The sequence below is a fragment of the Schistosoma haematobium genome, chromosome 4 (genome assembly GCF_000699445.3).
Source record: "Schistosoma haematobium chromosome 4, whole genome shotgun sequence".
Classification (NCBI taxonomy): domain Eukaryota; kingdom Metazoa; phylum Platyhelminthes; class Trematoda; order Strigeidida; family Schistosomatidae; genus Schistosoma; species Schistosoma haematobium.
In genome coordinates this window covers 38,451,167-38,471,267 of record NC_067199.1, presented here as the reverse complement: position 1 = coordinate 38,471,267, position 20,101 = coordinate 38,451,167, and the positions used below count along the sequence as shown (strand labels likewise).

Below are 20,101 nucleotides of genomic sequence, written 5' to 3'. Positions count from 1 at the left end.
GTGGGACTCCTCAGTAATGCGCATCCACCATCCCGTCCCTCGCGAGATTCGAACCCAGGACCTATCAGTCTCGTGCGTGAGCGCCTAACCACTAGACCACTGAGCCAACATCGAGCGGTGTTAATGTCTAACTTCAATTAATCCACGGAATTGAGCGACACATCCACTATTGTTATCAGTCAGTTGCTATCTCACAACTGACCTGGTTGAACTCCACTGGTCACTGCTTCTCACTAGAACACCAGGATATACATCTTGAAGCCAGACACTAGTGAGCATATGTTGATTAGTATCATAAGGGGTTTTGTGGGGATTATAGTGATTTCAGTGGTTGAGATTATGACCCATAGAAAACCTGGGCCATTCAGTGCTTCGAAGTTTTTCATGGTGCTTTAGCTTCAAATGACTCATAATCTTAACCATTGAAATTTATGAATCTGTTAGGTTAATGTGTGCTATGTATTATCCACAATTTTTTGTTCTATTAATATAACTGAACAGTAGTAAGAAGGTCTAACCGTGTATTAAATAAGAACACAGGTGGGAACAACCAATTGTATGTTCATACAAAATTACAGAAATTCTTTTTAAAATATAAGAACCATACATTGAATACTTCATTTGCAAATTTCCATCATTTTTCCTCCACATACTATATGATTCTTCCAGTTCATAATTTCTTTCTAATTTTCCTTCTATTCTTATCAAATTGAAGTTCTTAGCCTTCTTCTTACAGGTTTTCTACTTCCGTTTGGTGTTACATAATACTTATGTCTGTCGACATAAGTAGCATACACCACAACTGTATTCCAAAAGTGGTTTCATACGTTTTCACCACATAGTAAAATACTTTCATAGTAAAAAGTGGCTTTGTAAAGTCCAGATTAGTTTCGTTGAATGAATCAACAAAAACAACATACAGTGATGACAGGGAATGGGTAAGTAGAGGAAGTTGAATACTAAGTATTTAAATTCGTTGAATGGACCATCATTTGTAGGAATAAAAGGACATAATTACAAGTAGTTTGTTTATGTCAATTACGAGCAGCTAAAAATAGGAATCAGTCAAGTAAATAAATTTGAGATACTCAGAATTGTTGTACAGAAAGTTTAAATTTTTTATGTATTTAGAACCATACATTGTAGAACCACTTAATTACGAACCCTAAAAATCGTTTGACTTTGAGATTTTTCAAACTATGCACTAATTACCCAACAATACTGTTATAATAAATAAGAGAGTTGTGTATTCTAAGCAAACTTATTGATGAGTGAAACAAGAGTATTTTGAGATTATCAACAATAATACCAGTGATAACACTATTACTAAATACCAGTTATTTCCATTTAAGTGAACAACATTAAATTCTTCGAGATGAATAGATAAATAAAGATGGGAATGGTACAAATGGAAAATCGTTTCATGAGGTATTGAATCTTCATTGATCAAGATGTTCAGAGGTATTATTACATTTGCCTAACCACCGCCTACTTGAGGCATGATGTTAGCTGGCGTACAAGTAAGCTGGAAGAGAAATATTAAGGAACAAACTGATAGTCCGACAGATTGTTTAAGAGCTTTTGATTGGTACAGAAACTCCGAATCCCATGACGCGAAGTGAGAACACAAAGACTGGTTATAAGTAATTATTTAACCCTGGGAATAAGTCAAAATAATGCATGAACACACTCAATTATATATCGATTATGCTCACATTTGATGATTAGTTTACAATAATCACACACAGGGGCAATATACAAAAACGCAAGCTACGAATAAGTATCACACTAAAATAAATCAATGTTATACTGAACAAAAAATCACACTGAAAATAAAACACTGGATTATACTCCTTGAATAACATCTTCAAACCCTAATCTTTCCGATTACTGATTATACTTTTACTACCTCTACCATTATGGGATTGGAATCGACAATTGTAACTCTGTACTAATGTGGTATGGCAACTCGAACTGATGTACGTACGTATGAAGCTCGATGTTGTTGCTGACTGACTGAATCATTCTATTGGGTTGAAAACTGGAATAACGTTGAACAGAAATAATAACAAGTCTTTTAATCCTGTCATATCATATACAAATTTATATAGCGTATAATGCATTAGTATGGTGAAGGTAATTTAAAATGACCTTTATGAGGATCTTCCGTACCTCTCTAGTGTAAAGTATGTACATTTTAAATTCATAACCTACTTTGTATCTTTTTCAGACTATATTTACCTTCTTTATTATTATTATTGGTCTATTGAATAAAGATTTTAATATCAAGTATAAGCACTTTTAAAAAGTGTACCGGAAGTGACTCGAATTCTATGAATATGAATTTATACTGAAACTAGATTAAAGAAGCTGTTAAGTTGTTGAATGCATTCGGTAGTTTGTCTTGGATCTAGGTTTACCGATATTCGGTACTCATCAGTAAGACTTACCTGTAATCTTGAGTGAACAGATGATCCCTGGCGGATTCGGACTCACATCATCCAGCCTCATGATCTGAGATAATACCAGTGAGCTATTGGAGCTGCATCTAATTTCCTACATATTAGACTGACATGACGATTATAAATATCTCCGTCATACAGGAGGTCAGTTGTAGTTGCAATAGCTCAGTGGTAACATCACAAATTGTGAAAATGGGTGGCATCGTGTGAAATCCACAATGGAGCATCAGTTCTTTCAAGATTATAGTCACGTCTTGCTGACAAGTACCAAGCAATACTTAATTTATGTTCAGGGATTCCTGCTGACTACTTTTAACCACCTAACATTTCAACATTGCACATACGACGTTAAGTCACTTACAATGCTAGTCAGATTGCAATTCGATCGAGAGAATTCAATCAGCACTAAAAAACTTAGATAAACGTCATACTGATCAATACTTAATGATAAGTCAGTTATAAACTAATAGATCTATTGAAACTGTCTTTATCAACTATTTGTTGGACGCGAAAAGAATACACTTATATTTCCTTCCATTAATTCTTTAAGAAATTTCATTCCATCGTTTGATAGTTGTTTCTTTCTTATTTGTTATTCCTCTGGTGATTGTACTATTCACCCTACACTGTATCAAGCTAAAAACCTTTAGATCTAATATGATAAAAGGGTCTTAATGACCCATAAAACTAATATCATTCATTCCACTATGTCTGTTATTCTACTGGTATTATGTATATAAGCATGCTAGTAATATTTTCTTTGATTTCAAAATATTCAAGAGCCTACGCTAATAATTTAATCTTGTAAGCAGTCATCACTCACCTCCTTGATATCATTACTTTTCATCCATTAACCGTCATTTTTCCTTTCATTTAATTATTTTCATAATTGAATCCATAGGTTAATCTAAGCTAGACTGCTATTGAAATCCTGGAAGCACTGAACGGTCATTTCGTCCTAGTTCGGGACTCTTCAGCGGTGTACATCCACAATCTGACACGTGGGACTAGGAACCAAGACGTTCAGTCTTGTGTATGTGCACTCATGAGGAGTTCCATACTAGGAATAAACAGATTTCTAATGCTTCAAAGTTTTAATTAGTGACTTACCTTATATCAAATTATGAATTCAACTGTGAATTCATCAGCACAACCAATTTGACCAAAGTCATGAACCTAATGATGTTAGACCACCACTGAAAACCTGGAAGCACTAAACGGCCGTTTTGTCCTATTGTGAAACTACTCAACAGTGCGCATCCACGATCCTGCTCTCAGGATTCGAGGATAAGCGTCTGTGCGCGAGAGACTGAAGGTCCTGTGTTCGAATCCCGTGAACGTGATTGTGAATGCACACTGCTTACACAGTTCAACGACAGGACAAAAACAGCTATCTAGTGCTTCTAGTTTTTTGAATGATTGTCTGACATCAATCAGTTCATAATCTGCACAACTCTATACCGATAATTACCATGTGCTCAATAGTGACTAGCTACGTGAGGGAATTCTCTGAGTTCTAGTGATAAGCCGTGACCAGTGGAGCAAATCTATGTCAGATGCAGACAAGTACCAATCTCAGTACAATGGAAGATAGTCGCGCAATTTCATTGATTGGTTAAGGTTAGACATTAACACCGTTGGATACCGTCTCAGTGGTCTAGAGGTTAAGCGTTCACACGCTGGACTGAAGGCCCTAGGCTCGAATCCCGTGAACGTAATTATGAATGCACACTGCTGACACAGTCCAACAATCGGACAAAAACAGCTATCTAGTGCTTCTAGTTTTTTTTTCAATGATCAGTTTATAATCTCAATCAAAAACTTCATAATCTCCACAACCCTATATACTGATAATAATTAATTTGACCTATTTCGAAATAAATCACAATGTATCATAAGTAATTTGAATGAATCTCAAAATTCAATTGATTCAATGCATTGTTTTATCTTTCTATAATTAAAAGTCAATCTACTGTGACGCATATTACATTTAAAGCACTTAACCAACAACAACAACAACAACAAAAGCACAATGTGTAATGCACTAAAATGACTAAATGGAAATGATAAACTTAGATGTTCATGATTCAATTATCAATCATTAAATTCAATTGAATTACTGTAACCATGTGATTAAAATTCTTTTTTTTTTCTACAAATAGAAAAAAGAGAACAAACATATGATCAGACATTTTTCCGTCGTAATTTAAATGCCAAAAATAAAATGTTTATTAAATGGTGTAACTGTGCATAAATTGTTCTTTTTTTTGTTTTGGTAATTGTAGTAGTTATGCAGAGTTATTACAGGTTTACATATACACACAAACACATATACAATTTGAAAGAAGAAAAAAATATTGACTAAGAGTTGAAATTGTATCACTCACTGTGCCATTAAAGTATTATTTATTACATGTATTTGAATAGAACTCTTTTTCTTTTTTACATGAAGACGTGTTAGATTTAGTTACCATAGGTGGAATTATTCTGTTTTTCTTCTCTCTCTCTCAATTATGTAAGATGAAAGCATAAACTTGACCATAAGCATTAAACACACATAGACACAATAATAAATTACATTTTAAGTCCATTTGGCATTGTTTATTTGTATCTTCCGATTGTTGTTTTAGGACTGCAATTGATCAGTCTCTTATTGGCATATGTGTATCTTGTGAAGATTGCTTTCAGTCACAAGATTTATAAACAAAAGTGGATGGTGACTAGTTATGGAATTCATGACGCGTGTTTTATCCTACTTGGAACTCGTCAGTTGATGTTCACTTCGGGACTCAAACCCAGTAGCTAAGTGGATAACGTGATGGCGTTTGAAGAGAACGGTACGGAGTTCGAACCTCCCCAACTCTGAGGTACAGGTACATCCAGCTGGCGAGTGCCAAATAGGATGAAGCGTGCGTCCTGGATTCCACTACTAGCCACCATCCATCTTTGCTTGTAAATAACATTTTAGTTTGACAAACTACTGTTAATCACAAACAAATCAATTTATAATGAATTCACAATTTTGTTTGAAACTCAACAAACTCGACTGCATCATCTTTATCGCTTCTGAAAGTAGTGATCACCACATCGAGAAGTCATATGTAAATATTCAATTTGGAACAGAGCACAGTTTGTTCTACTGCCGAATATTAGGTAGAACGTTATTTAAATACAGTTGAGTTAATTTATTCATTAATAGTTCTTTTTTTTTATGCATAATCTCACTTCCCAGTGTTTGACTATGATTTTTATTGACATTGTATGCACTGTTAGTTTGATTTACCCAGCTGTCGAACATAATGCCTCTTCATTAAACGGTGTGCCAGATGATAATTGATGATGTAACTAATCATTTACTAAAAATCAAATAACTATTGTTACATAATGGGATTTAGAAGATTCCTATTTCGATTAGTTATTTTCAAACTTCAGGAAGTTATAAGGTTTCTATTGGTTAGCGCTTATCAGCATACTGTTTCAGTAACGGATAAATTTGTGTTTCCAGATATATTCAAACCCTCTTGACTGAATGGACCTGTCATAACAATGATCACTAATAAATAAAGCGATCTAACAAACCTTAGTAGAACTGAAAAGTATAAATAAATTATTTGATGGACGTACACTATTACTTTGTCGAAATTCTTTGTAACAAACAGTGTTTATCAATTCACTAATACAGTATCATAATGAAATAGATTAACAAAATAAAGCACCTTTTATTCCCAAGATAACCCAGTTTGAGAATCACCCAAAGGAAACATTATTTGTTCTAACACTAAATGACATAGGTTACAGTCTAAGAAGGAACATGAGTGCTTTCAATACTGTGAATAATTATTATTGATCGGCATCAAAAACTTTGAAATATTTATCAAGAAAGCATTTCCCCAACTGCTCCAAACATCTAGATGCACTAAAACAATACTTTGTAATTTCATATAACATAGCATAATGGTCACGTTCTATTCTATAACTGATGGGCTTTAGGCCTCACTTAAGACCTGAACAAAGTACTGACAATGATATAGAGACAAATCATTATAATCCTTAAAGTACAATCATTAAATGGACTATATATTACAGAAGAACATAACTTTACAATAGAAATGAAGATTCATAACGTTTGACTTTATGAGACTTTTGTAGATGTCAACATTTCCAAAGTTCCATCAATTATGAACTGACACAATCTAATGAATAATTGAAAACAAAACCATGGGATGATAGATAACTGATATTCCAGTTAGTTGACTTGACTCTAGAAAAATATCTGGAGCGAAAGTTGGTTTCTCACTAAAGACATCGGTTGGCGACTTCACTAGATTTACTGAATAAAGCTTGAATATGTAAAACATTGAATTCTGACTTTGTATGAGACATGTAGGTTTGTGTTGCAAAATGCAAGCTGTCAAAGATGAATGATTTTCAATATTTTTTGTATTCGACTTTGAAACCTGTCTTTATATCCGCCTTGAAAATATTACTCTTTTAATATTTGAATGACAGTACTTCTAGTTTGCATGAATTTTTAACCAATTAAGCTAAATAACCAGCATGTATCTGATAAAATATAGGAAAGGATTTGTCAGTTGATACGATCCTAGATTCGATACCTAGTTAATAAAAACTAGTGAGTGGCCTATGGTCCTCAATGGGGGGGGGCAACAAGAAGTAAGATAATAGAGCTTGACTCGATAGATTGCTAAGCCGAGTGACCAAAATGCTCAATGTCTGACCAACGATTGAGAAGCAAATATGAATCAGACAATAGCCAATTAATACCATGCCGTCAACTTAAAGTGAATCTAGAATAGAGATTGACAACTGAAAAAACTTACAATATTATATGATCTCAAGCAGTCAAAGTATCTATATGTCTATCTTCACTAACTATCACCTTACACATCAGTACCAATATTATGGTATCGTATTTAGCCAGTACATACATCATAATTTACATGTTTCAGTAGGTATTTTGCATTTTAACATGATTTCTTCTGCTTTGAATAAACTGAATAATGTGGGGTTATAAACGGACGTTTTGTTATTACTAAATAAATGAGAATTGAAATTCAAAGTGTATTTCAATGACTATTTCTCCTAACTCTTTAGAATGGTTTTGGTACATAAACTCGCTTCATAGCATGACTGTTTGATAAAAAATTACAAACATTTCAATTTGAATGACTGAAGTTTTCTCTTCAATCATAATATATGTATCATTGTTGAAGATATTTTCTATACAATGATTAGATCCTCCAGAATTATTATACTGAAATATTTTATATTCAATCAGATAAATACTGAAACAGATTTTATTCAAATTTCATTGAACGATTAGAACTTAAAATAAATTTCTTCTACGACTATATAGACTCTAAAAGTTAATCCCTTAGATTTAAAAGATGTATTCTATGGTGGACTTATCACATTAAAGTTATATAACCTCATAAAACAGGCAAGCGGAATCATTATGCTTAAAACGTATAACACTACGACATATATTCTATGTAGACAACCAAAAACAAACCTGTACATGGATCCATCATCACCACCCATTGATCAATCAATTGTAAAAAACATCTCAGTCCTACAGCAGGTCAGTTGAGAGCCGGATAGCCCAGTGGTAATGTCTCTGACTGTGAAGCTTGGGTTCCCTCAAGATTACAGGTACACCTTACTGACGAGTGTCAAGTAGCACAAAACCCAAATCCATGGTTTCCTGTTGACTGCGACCAAATGCCCTGGTATGGCCGAGATTGGGGTGGGCACGCCCTTCCTCTCGAAATGCTCTCACACGGCCACGCGTATACAGCCTCTGCCAGGGAAGTCCTACTAACTGCCTTCTCGTGGCGGGGGTGTTGTTTACCAAATTGAGAGGACGAAAAGCGAATGTCCGGCGCTTTAACCGGATTCCAAACCAATGGTGCACATGGGCTCCAGTATCCTAAAGGAACAAATGGCGCATGAACCAATCGTTGGTCACCGGCTACCATGGGACTGCATCTCCTTACGATGCTCCACTGCCTTGTGGGTTAGACCTTTAGGTCAAAGGCTCGGGGTGTGGCCCCCTAAGAAAACCACCTGCTTCGGTTTGGGCACCCGGTCAGTATCACAGCCCTCACACATATGGAATGAGATTTGTGTGGCGCATATGTATTTGGTGCCTCCTTGTACCAATATCTATGTGTTAAAATAAAATAATAAAGAAGATTGGGTGACACGAGATCGAATCCGTCATGGAGTACCAATTCCCTCAATATTATAGGTACACCTTGTTGACGAGTGCCAAGTAGCACAAATTCCGAATCCATAGTTTCCTGTTGACTACCTCCAACCATCATTTTAAAAATTGATTGAGTTTAGATTCAGTAGGCAACTTTATTATTTCATTTAAATGAACTTAAATTGACTCAATTTAATCCTATTAAGAGAATTCTATAAGACATATACAAAATGAAGACAATTTTTCCATTCGATCTTAGTTTTATTTTAACCAATATACATTTAAATAATAACAATAATACTAAAATATTATAATAAGTAACAAATAACAACAATGAAAAATTAATCATTATTATTGGTCAATTAAACATTAAAATCTCTTCTGAAGAAATATTTTAATGTAATAAAAGTGGAGAGAAATAAAACGGTAAGATAAGTAGCCAATTAAATTCACCAATTGATAAACGTAAATGAAAGGATTAAAGAAGAAAAGAAAAGAAAAGAACAACGACAACAAAACAATTGTGTGCCAAATATGATCTTATAAATAAAGGGAAAAAAATAAGTTAAGAATATAATGCGGATAAATCGGTTTCGTAGTAATAACACATATATATATATATATCATGAAGATATGTCGATTATACAGGTACAGACTAACGATATATATATATATATATACTATAGTATAGTATAGTAGAGATAAGGATAACGAAAGTGTAGAAGATGTTTATAGAACAATTACGTGTTAAACACATTGTTATTGTTGTTATCTTTTCATTTTAAAGATAATCAAGTTACTATTTTATGTGATATTGATAAATTATTTACAGAATGTCCATCATGAGGAAATTCTGTTTATGTAGTTTATTGTTAATTACCAGTTATAAAACATTTAAACAGATTTCGATGTACATGGTACAGAGAATTTTTTTTGACCCACTTCATTAATCACGCAAATATGCTGAATGATGTAGAAAAACAAAAAAAAAAGAGGTAATTCAACATAAGTAAATTAATAATTTTCGAAGAAACATTTCTTAAAATTACTTCAATAATACTTTACCTAAGTTTTATGTAAACAGAATTTAGAAATTATAATAAAGTCCTGCTTGAATATCTGGGCTACCTATTTCTACTATCCAAATATTTCAACAAGTTATCTAATTCTGTTTATTTTATTACATCATTATGACTATTAATCGTATAACCTATTCAAGTGCGTTTCTGAAAAGTGTACAACCTTTCGTTGTACAAATTATAAAAGGTCCAATCAGAGATGTCGTGATTGTTGGCAATATGCAGCGAAAAGAATGTACATTATTTAGGTATCGATTGACTGGACTGCTAACTTCTAACTGGTGATCACTCAATATTTATCGTCAGGATTGACCAAGAAGTGAGAAATGGAAATTTGTTGAAATACTTCGTGCTGAGAATTCCATATTGTACCAAAACATGTAATATTGAATCGAGCTAATAATAATAAACAAAAACCTATGATGGTAATTCCAAGTTACTGCATTTATCCACGCACATATGTGTTTTGGTGACAAAGACTGATTTTACGCGTGAATTTCCTAATGGAGTTGATGACAAGAAGGATCGTCGGAAAAAACTTCTTGACTCAAGTACAGGTGCACAGTTTCCTGTGGTTCTCTAAAAATATAATAATTACGAATAAGGCCCAAATACTAAATGCTGATCGATGTAAGCTAATTATTTATTGTATCTGTTTTAGAGTTTCTGTGAAATGGCAAAGGCTTTGTACAGTATTATGCACATTGTTCTAATTACGGTACAATATCTTTGTGTGCTGACGACCTTCTCTCTTACTTGAGTGCTCGGCTATTCGTAAATATTACAGAATGTTACGGATAGGTTTGGGAACTGCTAGTGTGTATCTTACATTCAACACTACAAATTATCAGAACTGTCTTCATTGTGCAGCTAGTTACTGGACACTAATTCAAGCTGGGCAGTAATTAGAAATAAAGCGAAATTATTTGAAATCTATGGCATGACGAGAAAGGCATCTAAGATGGTAAAACTACAGTTTATTTCCCTACAATGACCGGTAAGGATGTCTATAGTCTACTGAAAACCCTAGCTTACTCTGATAAACCTATTTCATTGTGGCATAGAATTTATGAGTACATATTATTCAGTCGTGTGAAGAAAAAAACTTCGGATGCCGAGATGCCACAAAATGGTTTTTCAAAGTGATCAGACAGAGGCCTCATACATGAAGTTTAAAAAGACTACAAGATCCCGTTTTGGAGAACAACTGGATATTCGGTGGCGTGATCGAATTATTGCTGGAGTACACACATTAAATATCGAAAGAGAACTAATAAAAATATTTAAACGCTCATTTCAGGAGGTTAGAGATGTGTGTATTAACTACAAGGTAGTAAATGAACGGGATTTGTAGTCGATAATGATCTCTTAGTTATTCTAGTCCATAGTATTTTTGAGGTTGGATACATTTGCGTTTGGTAATGATGTTCACTCGTGAAACTACAGGTAACAATTCATTGAGGAGTCCCAAAGTAGCACACCAAGACGAATACAAGGTCGGTAAATATCTATCAAGTGATAGCATGTCAAATGCTTCAAAAATATGACAAGACTGGTTACACAAAGTTAGTGTTTTACTACTTATTTTATCGTATGTAACAATAAGCCTCGTTATTCAAATTTGATAAATGATCATCATACTAATAAGAAACAGACGTTTTCTTCGTTTACAAAACCCAGAAACTTATTTCACAATAAGAAGCAATCATATTTGTTTAGTGACTTCTTTCATGATTTCATTGTCAATAGTACTTTAGTCATTAAGTCCTGCTATTAGACATACTAGAGTTCTTGAGATTAGATGGTGGTTGGAGGTAGTCAACAGGAAACCCTGGACCCGGGTTTCGTGCTACTTGGCACTCGTCAGCAAGGTGTACCTGTAATCTTGAGGGAACTGGTGCTCCCTGGCGGATTCGATCTCGTGTCACCCAGCTTCACAGTCAGAGACGTTACCACTGAGCTATCCGAGCCGTGACTAACCTCCTGTAGGACTGAGATGTAATCACAATTGATTGATCACTGGGTGGTGATCAATCTCATGCTTGTCTAGTCTCTATTAGTGCAGATCGAATGCTATCGATCATGTTGCAATGTGGCCACCAGTCTAGGTGACTCGACACTGAAATCTAGTATTAGTTGGATCAATGACTTTAAAAATAGTTCCCAAACAGCCAATATTTACAAAAAGCCGTGCCGTACCACATCAGTATAATGACCACAGGTCATCCGTTTTGTTTACTTGTAGCAAATATATTTCAGAAAAAGGTGGCTAAGCCTTGAAATGTAAAGTATGTCGTAAACAAAGTGAATGAGATATGCCACTAACTAGTTGTCTAAATGCCTATAAACCAATTTGCAAATACTCATTACATAAATTCACGTGACATTTTATTCATAACTTCACAAAACGTATTCAGCAAAATAAGCAAGAAAACTTCAATAAGTTGATGTAGCAGACGGTAACTCACGTGAAGGTCACGGAAATTATCATTATAGTCTAAAGCATAGCCAACAACAAATCGATTTGGAACTTCAAAACCAACAACTAAGGATCAAACAGAAAAAACAGTGGGACAACGATAAGAAAAATCTATACAGAATATCATACTTTCCTATAGAAACTTCCAAATCTACGCGAAAATGTAACAAAGAATAATTCTAGTGGAATTTCGTCCTCTGAACTGGTCGGTTTAAAGAATAAGCATGATTGCGAACCCGAGAGAAAAGTTAAAACATTTAAAGTGATGTGTCGAACCGATAAGAATCTCACTAAAAAGTAGTAAAGTGTAAAATATCAAAGGTCGGACAATGCTTCAAGGATCCACTATCATCTAATACAGGTATAAATCCTTTCTAACTAGAGTTAAGAGGTTCATACTTTTCATAAACACTAAAAGTCAATTTTGCTAAGATCCTTGAAATGTATACAAACCCAATTCGGAAAACTTAAACAGTTACGAAAATCAACTTACTACGTTGATACAATGGCAACAAAACCACTTGACTTACCATACTAGCAGAATTACTTGATATGAATTAAGTTTTATCGAGCACAATGTGATGTCACATTTTATAAGACACTTAGAAAGTACATACCGTTTCAACAAGTTCTATCTCATTATTGTCAGATAACTATCACATGTTGAACACATATCGAAGCATTATCTAGGGTTACATACGGTTTGAGTGTTTGCGACGCAAATTCATGGAATGTTTTAGGTCACCTTTTATTTTTTGTGAGAGCTAGTGTTTTCAAACCTGTAACTTACTGAGTAAAGGTTGATTACTTTCATCAATAGAAAACTACTCCACATCCAAGAGTGTCGATTAAACGTACAGCCTTAATGAACTGCCGACCGTTGCTGCTACCGTGACTTGGTGGTCGGGCTTGCCTATCGTGATGAACCGATCAAGCTATACTGGCTGTAACGATCGTTCATCAAGATCCTAACATGACAGACAGGTCGGTTGAAGAACGGTAAGACTAAAAGCAGCAAAGCCAAGGTCCGAGGGCGAAGTCGTGCTGCTGACTGTACAGAGATGTGACGGTGGTAAAGTGTCTCCTTCAGACAACCAGCATAACAGCGATGCTGACTTCCCACAAGGAAGGGTTAGAAAAGGTTGACACTAAAAATGCACACCTCACTTTATCCCACGGACTTCCGTCTCCGGTGGTAAGGTCCCAACAAGTACGGAGCTAATACGAAAATTACTCACAAAAAGGTCGTGTGTGACCGATCTCAAGCAGTTGTCCCTTGGGCACTGAGGTCACGCTCTCAAATCATTAAGACCACCTCTAATCCAATTTTCTTTTCAGGTACCTCCAAAAGAATCCTACCACGGTGTGAGCAACCGGGAAGTGACAAACGCCCTCATGCCTCTAACAGCACTCAAGATCACTGTATTCATAATCAATCTTCCTCTTCCATCCCTATTATTCCTCCTACCTCGACTTTCAAATCTAAACTCCCTCCGAAAGTGTCATTATTGCCAACAATTCTAATGTGCGAAACACTGTCCCGGGTCTACTGAAACCCCGCTACAAACTACACATCGGAGCCTTCAACGTACACACCCTATGTCAAATCGGCCAGCAGGCCTCCTTGGTTAAAACCCTAGAATCTCGTACCATTGATGCATGTTGTGTCTCCAAAACACGTATACAGGATCCTAGCTTGGTCATTCACTTGACCTTACCTCACCAAAACGAAGAGCCGACAAGATACACCCTCCGTGTATCTGGCGACCCGATGGCCAGTTCTCGTGGACTGGTGGATGTAGGCATAGGACTAAGTACGAGAGCCGAACAAGCACCATTAGAATGGATCCCTATTAACAGTCGTCTATTTGCTGTTCGGCTAAACGGCTCTGTAAGGACTCGTAAGGATGGGGACACATTTCGTTGCAGCCCGGATGAAGTGAAAGATGACTTTTACAGGAAACTTCTTGAATTTTTTGAAAAAGTGTAAAAACAAACATAGTACTCGTAACCGGTGACTTTAATGCCTAGGCAGGTAGCTCAAACCAAAAAGAAAGACATTTAGATGGGTATTTCAGTATTCTGGCTCAGCGAACAGATAATGGTGATCGTCTGCTGCAACTGTGCTCAGACGATAGTTTATTATTAGCAAGCACTAATTTTAAGCATAAAGAGAGACATCGTCTAACAAGGCGACTGCCTGCACGAAACCAACGATGGACTCAAATAGACCATATTGCCATCAGTGGTCGTTGGAGAGGCGCGATATAAGACTGCAGCTCGTTCTAGAGTACACGTTTAGACTCCGATCATGCTCTAATACGGGCACATATTTGCTTGTGCCTCACTGAATGAAGAAAAGCCACATTAAGACCCATTAGAGTTGAACTCAGTTACAAGAAAACGAAAAGTAGATTCCAGGAACAACTGGGGTCACACATATGAAGTTCTGAAAACGAGACTAATCCAGATGTTTCTGGGAAAGATATACGAACAGCTGTGGAGGCAGCAGCGACATCGACTAGTGATTTGAACCAAAGGGTCACGAAAAACCAGTGGACTTCTACTAAGTCTATAGCACTGATAGACTCTCGTAAACTCACCCCATCAGGCTCTGAACACGATGAAGAGCGAAAACAAATCAGATCTAGGTTAACCAAAAGTCTAAGAAACGACCGTGCGCAGTGGTAGGCGACGAAAGCAAAAGAGATGGAAAAGGTAGCGGTTGTAGGTTATACCAGACAGCTTTTCAGACTAGTGAAAGAAACTGGAATTAAGAATTTAAGTGCAAGGGAGACGATCTCGGAAAAAGACGACACTCTTATCTCCTCTCAGCCCAGACGTTTAGAACGATGGGCGGAAAACTTTAAGGAGCAGTTCAGCTGCTCTACAACTACCTACCATTCCCAAACAGCCTGAATGGAGCATGGAAGTAGGTCCCCCGACGCTAGCTGAAGTTCAGAAAGCTATAGCTGGTCCAGAGGTCCTTAAGGATGGTGGTCCAGTTTTTACAATTAGACTGACTAATATTTTAGCTAAAATTTGGGAGTTGGACGTAATCCCATCTAACTGCTTGCAGTCACTGATTGTCCCAATACATAAGGGGTCAAAATCATCCTTTGACAACCATAGAGGGATTAGTTTGATTAATATAGCATCTGAAATATTAGCCTTAATAATTATCGTACGCTTAACAAAGACTTGTGAACTGCAAACACGAGAACACCAGAATAACTTCAGACCTGGCCATGACTACATCGACGACATATTCACCATTCGCCAGGTTCTAGAACACAGGTATGCTTATCGGCGTCCGACAATAATAGTTTTTCTTGACTTAAAAGCAGAATTTGACCCTGTGAACGGAGAGGTTCATTGGCAGTGTTTGACATTGAAAGGCGTACCCCAGAAGTACATAAACCTTGTGAATGCTCTTTACTTGAACACTACTAGTCGAGTGAGAGCTTACGGCGAACTGTCATCTGTCTTTGCAACCTCAAGTGGTGTCTGGCAAGGCTGCCCACTTTCTCCATTTTTGTTTAGCTTCATCATAGACATACTGATGGAAACAATGCTCTCATCGACTGAATTTTCGGGCATCGATCTCCTACCAAGAGGTCCACTTAACTTAGAGTACGCAGATGATATAGTCCTGTTTGGTGCATACACTGATAAAATACAGTGTTTGTTGGTAGCACTGAGCAACAATGCCAGGATGTTTAGAATGCGCTTCTCCCTCTCTAAATGCAAGTTGTTGCTTCAGGACTGGTCTGCGTCAACACCTGAACTAAGGATCAAGAGTGAAGTAGTCGAACGCGTTGACAACTTCAACCCTAATGGGTTGGTGTCTGACGAAATCTCAGCACGGATTCGAAAAGCTCGTTTGGCTTTTGCTAACTTACGTCACCTATGACGGAGGCGAGATATCCGTCTATCAATTAAGGGACGAGTATACTGAGTAACAGTTTGTTCTGTTCTACTTCACGACTGCGAAACGTGGCCATTAAGGAAGGTTAGAAGATACTCGTAAGCTACTAGTATTTGACCACGCCTTAGAAATATTGCTCGCATCTGCTAGGATCACCGAGCAACAAACTTACTGTACGGCTTACTTGGTTGACTCTGTAAAGAAATATTAACAGTGGGTGATATAAGTCGCAAGCGTGAGTGATAATACATATTATACAACATCGGCCTACTGAAATATTTCCATTACGTCTGTATGTTAACAAGATTGGATGATTTTGCTTAAACCAAAGAACTAAACCTAGGAAGTTATAAAATTTTACTTACAGTCTGGTCGGTATTTATTCCTGGGTGATGTTCGTTTGACAAGAAGGCTAAAGAAAACAGATTTCGGAAATCTCATGATGAAAAATTTGGCAAAAACACTGATTTTTATCAAAATTAGTGAAACTTAGTCTCCGTTCACTTACTAATTATCGTGTCACTTTTACTTCTGATAAATTCAGCAACATTTGGTGGTTTTGTTTTCTGAGCTGGATGGTTTGGTCGTGGAACTATCACTTATACCTGAAGTTTTTGATGGCACTCGGAAGAACGATGATAGTTCGACGATCAAACCATCCAGCTCAGAGGACAAAACTCCACCAAAATCATCGGCAAGACTATAATATATGGACGAACCAATCAGATTTACGACAACAGGTCTTGAATTTTCGCGCTAAATTACTTTATACTTACCTGGCTAAATGGAGTTTTGCATCATAGCTGATGTCAGTCCGTGATGAAAACTCTATATCTAACTGCTAACCCTAACTGTCAACCGTAAATATTAATCCTAATTCTTCACACTAGTTAATAACCCTCATTTAACCGTAGTATGTAGGTGGATATTTCCAAGGTCTTTTTAGTGTCGCTCAAAGGTCGTCCATAAATTAGTCTCACTAAATCATCTACCTGATCTACAAACCTCCACCATCTCAAAATTTAGCAACCTTCTGTGAACAGACTAGAGACTAATGAGTTCGGTTCATACGAAATTACCAGTATGATTCTTGAGTCTAAACTCGTAAACCATAATGTGACTGACAGTAATTTAGTTCTTCGCTAATCGCAAATTAATTTAGCTTAAAGTTTCAAATATTAGATAAGGTTCAAGCATATGGTGAACTCAAAAGAGGACATGTGGTTGATTTCACGAAATGTAGTAGTACATAACATAAAACACTTAAGGAACCGAAACATGCTACATAAGTACGCATACCACAAAATCTGTCATATTTTAACAAAACGGTAGAACCACAAAATACAACAAACATTTTGGAACTACTATTTAGAAAAAAGTAAAGTGATGAAACTTGGGGTTATAAATAACAGGAAAAATAGATTTGACAGTTAATTTTCATATCACACATCTTAATGTCCGGGATATTACAGTAAGTGAGCACTGGATAACGAGGTTCCATAATTTATAAACATACGACAAACACTGACTATACTAACTACTACGTAATAATTACTAGTATCAACATTTCCCAGCTCATACATATAAATTATTGTGAATTAATCAAGTCCGCTAACTTCAAACTTAATCCGAAAAAGTGAGTCAATGTTATCCAAGTGGATCGGGAACACCAAAGATTCCGGACAACGATCTTAAATTAAAATAAAGGACTAATGAAAAGTACGATACATAGAGAGGCGACTTTTATATCATAAGACTGGAAAGCTGAAAATATTACAAAACATACCTGGCGACTTTAACACTTTTCGTAGACAAATTATCCAGATGACTTATAAGTTTCGTTATTGTTTTTCCTGTGTCAATTATATCTTCGACGACAAGGACATTCTTACAAAATGTATCATTAGGTTTTAAAATACCTTATCTTTGTATTCTGAAGGATCTCCTAAACCAGTTAATATAGGCTCATGAATACTGACATCATTCTGGTGAATTTCGGGGAAATTATGTTTTATTTGTTAACGTACAACATAACTCTTAACACGAACAAACTCAACGGACATTGGTAGGACGATACCTCGAGCACGGATAGTGCGTTCAATTCCATCAACAAGATCTGCAAGGAATTTAAATCCACCTTTGAGAACACACATAAGTGTGATCGATGTCGCATTGCAAGCCTCGTAATGGTCAACAATATCCATTGACATTTTTTCAAGCCTTTAAAATACTTATCTCAAATTCACGATCTACCTATCTTTTATCATGCCATTTGGTATTAGAACATAATCTAAGCACCCCTCATACCGAGGAGATGTGCAGAAATACTCCGTGGGAAATCCTCGAAAGTTGTCTTCTATCTGAAGAAATTATTAAAAAGACAACGCTAACCACAACAGAGTCAGACTTCATTATGTTACTAGACATGTCGTGGATTCGACTGTTTGAATGATTGCCGTTATCAAGGACAGAGGAGTTCATCCACACCAAAAAAATATTAAGAATCCGTACTCAATGCCCAATATATATGAGTTTACTCAAGGTCAACGAAACTGGAAACATGTAACTGTCGTACTACCTGGTATTTAATTAGTTAAAATTCATGTGAAACATCACAATGATAGAAAGTCAGGCATTTTACACGAGTAAACGAAATTGTGATCCTTCCTTGTCTTTGTGACATTGTACACACTTCTGTATTGATATTCGCCGTCATGTGTATGCCAATCAGTCGTACAATGTTCGTTCCCCATAGCGATAATAAAGACCTAATGAAGCTACTCGTGATTTTGAATATATCGGTACTTACCTCGTCTTCTTTATCTGCTTCATTGATCGTATAGTGTCAGTTATTATGCCAAGCCCATATACCTTATTCTAGCTTTCGGACATCCCATTTTATTCATTCTACTCGAGCCATACTTTGACCTTGTTATTTATTCTCTTATCAATCTAGACTGTTTTTATATGAGCGTATATGTGTGTGCCCTTCTTATCCCATTAATCACATGTCTGTAGCTTTATTTTATCTGACTATAAATATTGAGTAACGCTTGACTAAAATGGAGTTGGCTTCCCATCCATCTTTCATACGTGTCATTTTGCTTTGCTGTTTCATTCGCTTCATGTACAAAATATATGCATTCACAAGTCAATTCTCGTTATTCGACTTATTGAATTCCGTTATTGGATAACGCGATTTAAGTCGACGATTATATACGAGAATAGGCGATAACAATCATTCGTACGATCTTGGAGTCAGATCCACGGGCCACTAAAATCGAAACGTTTGACTATTCAGTGGGTTAGCAACACCATTTCGCAAAAAAGAACCGTCACACAAGAACTGTGGAAAAGACAAACCACTAGTCCATTTTAAACATCATACGAAATTCCGAGGACGAACTGAATTGCAATTTCGTGTGTTGGAATAGGTCACAGTCGCGTTCTAAATGAAGACTGTAGTCAACGAATGTTGCTTACTCTCGCGTTTTATCTTCCTTCTGGTAGTTTATTGGATTTGGAAGACCTTTTTATTTCAAGGAAACACATGGAATACGATGGATGCCTTGGACCTATATGATGTTTAGAAGTCTTAGAATCAATTTACTAGCTAGGGATTCTCCAAACAGTGCAGTTTAAGCCAGATAGGAATAGATGAACACAAATAAATGTATTGTATTTAGAATTCATAATCAATGGAAAATCAAGTACAAAAGAGTCATTAGTTCGCACAAGTACCACAACCACCACAGCATAAATGAGAATCCCAATTTTTGTGACCAATTGTACTTCTGAGGTTAATCGTATGTTTATCAGATTGTGTATTGGATGTAGACTCTGTATGAGCTAGAATGTACTCATTTGTATTAGAGTTAACAACTGATATTGGAACAGACTCACTTGGTTTCTGGAATTGCATTT

The 20,101-nt window shown here is 36.1% G+C and overlaps 1 protein-coding gene across 1 annotated transcript; it reads right to left on the bottom strand.

Moving 5' to 3' along the window:
* Window positions 1–8,930: 8,930 nt before the first annotated feature.
* MS3_00008015 (uncharacterized protein) lies at window positions 8,931–18,662 on the bottom strand. The gene is made up of 8 exons (XM_051216353.1): window positions 18,569–18,662; window positions 18,431–18,537; window positions 18,205–18,397; window positions 18,097–18,162; window positions 17,964–18,064; window positions 16,543–16,589; window positions 12,239–12,315; window positions 8,931–9,654 (listed from the first exon to the last, which is right to left on the bottom strand). The coding sequence occupies exons 1-8, from the start codon at window positions 18,602–18,604 to the stop codon at window positions 9,586–9,588; spliced, it is 696 nt and encodes a 231-aa protein (XP_051066930.1). The 5' UTR covers window positions 18,605–18,662; the 3' UTR covers window positions 8,931–9,585.
* Window positions 18,663–20,101: the final 1,439 nt, after the last annotated feature.

Excerpts from the sequence above, each read along its gene's own strand:
- MS3_00008015 (XM_051216353.1), bottom strand. The coding sequence starts at position 18,604 with ATGTCTAGTAACATAATGAAGTCTGACTCTGTTGTG. Across the intron at positions 18,398-18,430 it reads AATGGCATGATAAAAGATAG|GCTTGAAAAAATGTCAATGG; the intron begins GTAGATCGTGAA and ends AGTATTTTAAAG. Across the intron at positions 16,590-17,963 it reads AAAAGTGTTAAAGTCGCCAG|CCTTCTTGTCAAACGAACAT; the intron begins GTATGTTTTGTA and ends TGTTTTCTTTAG.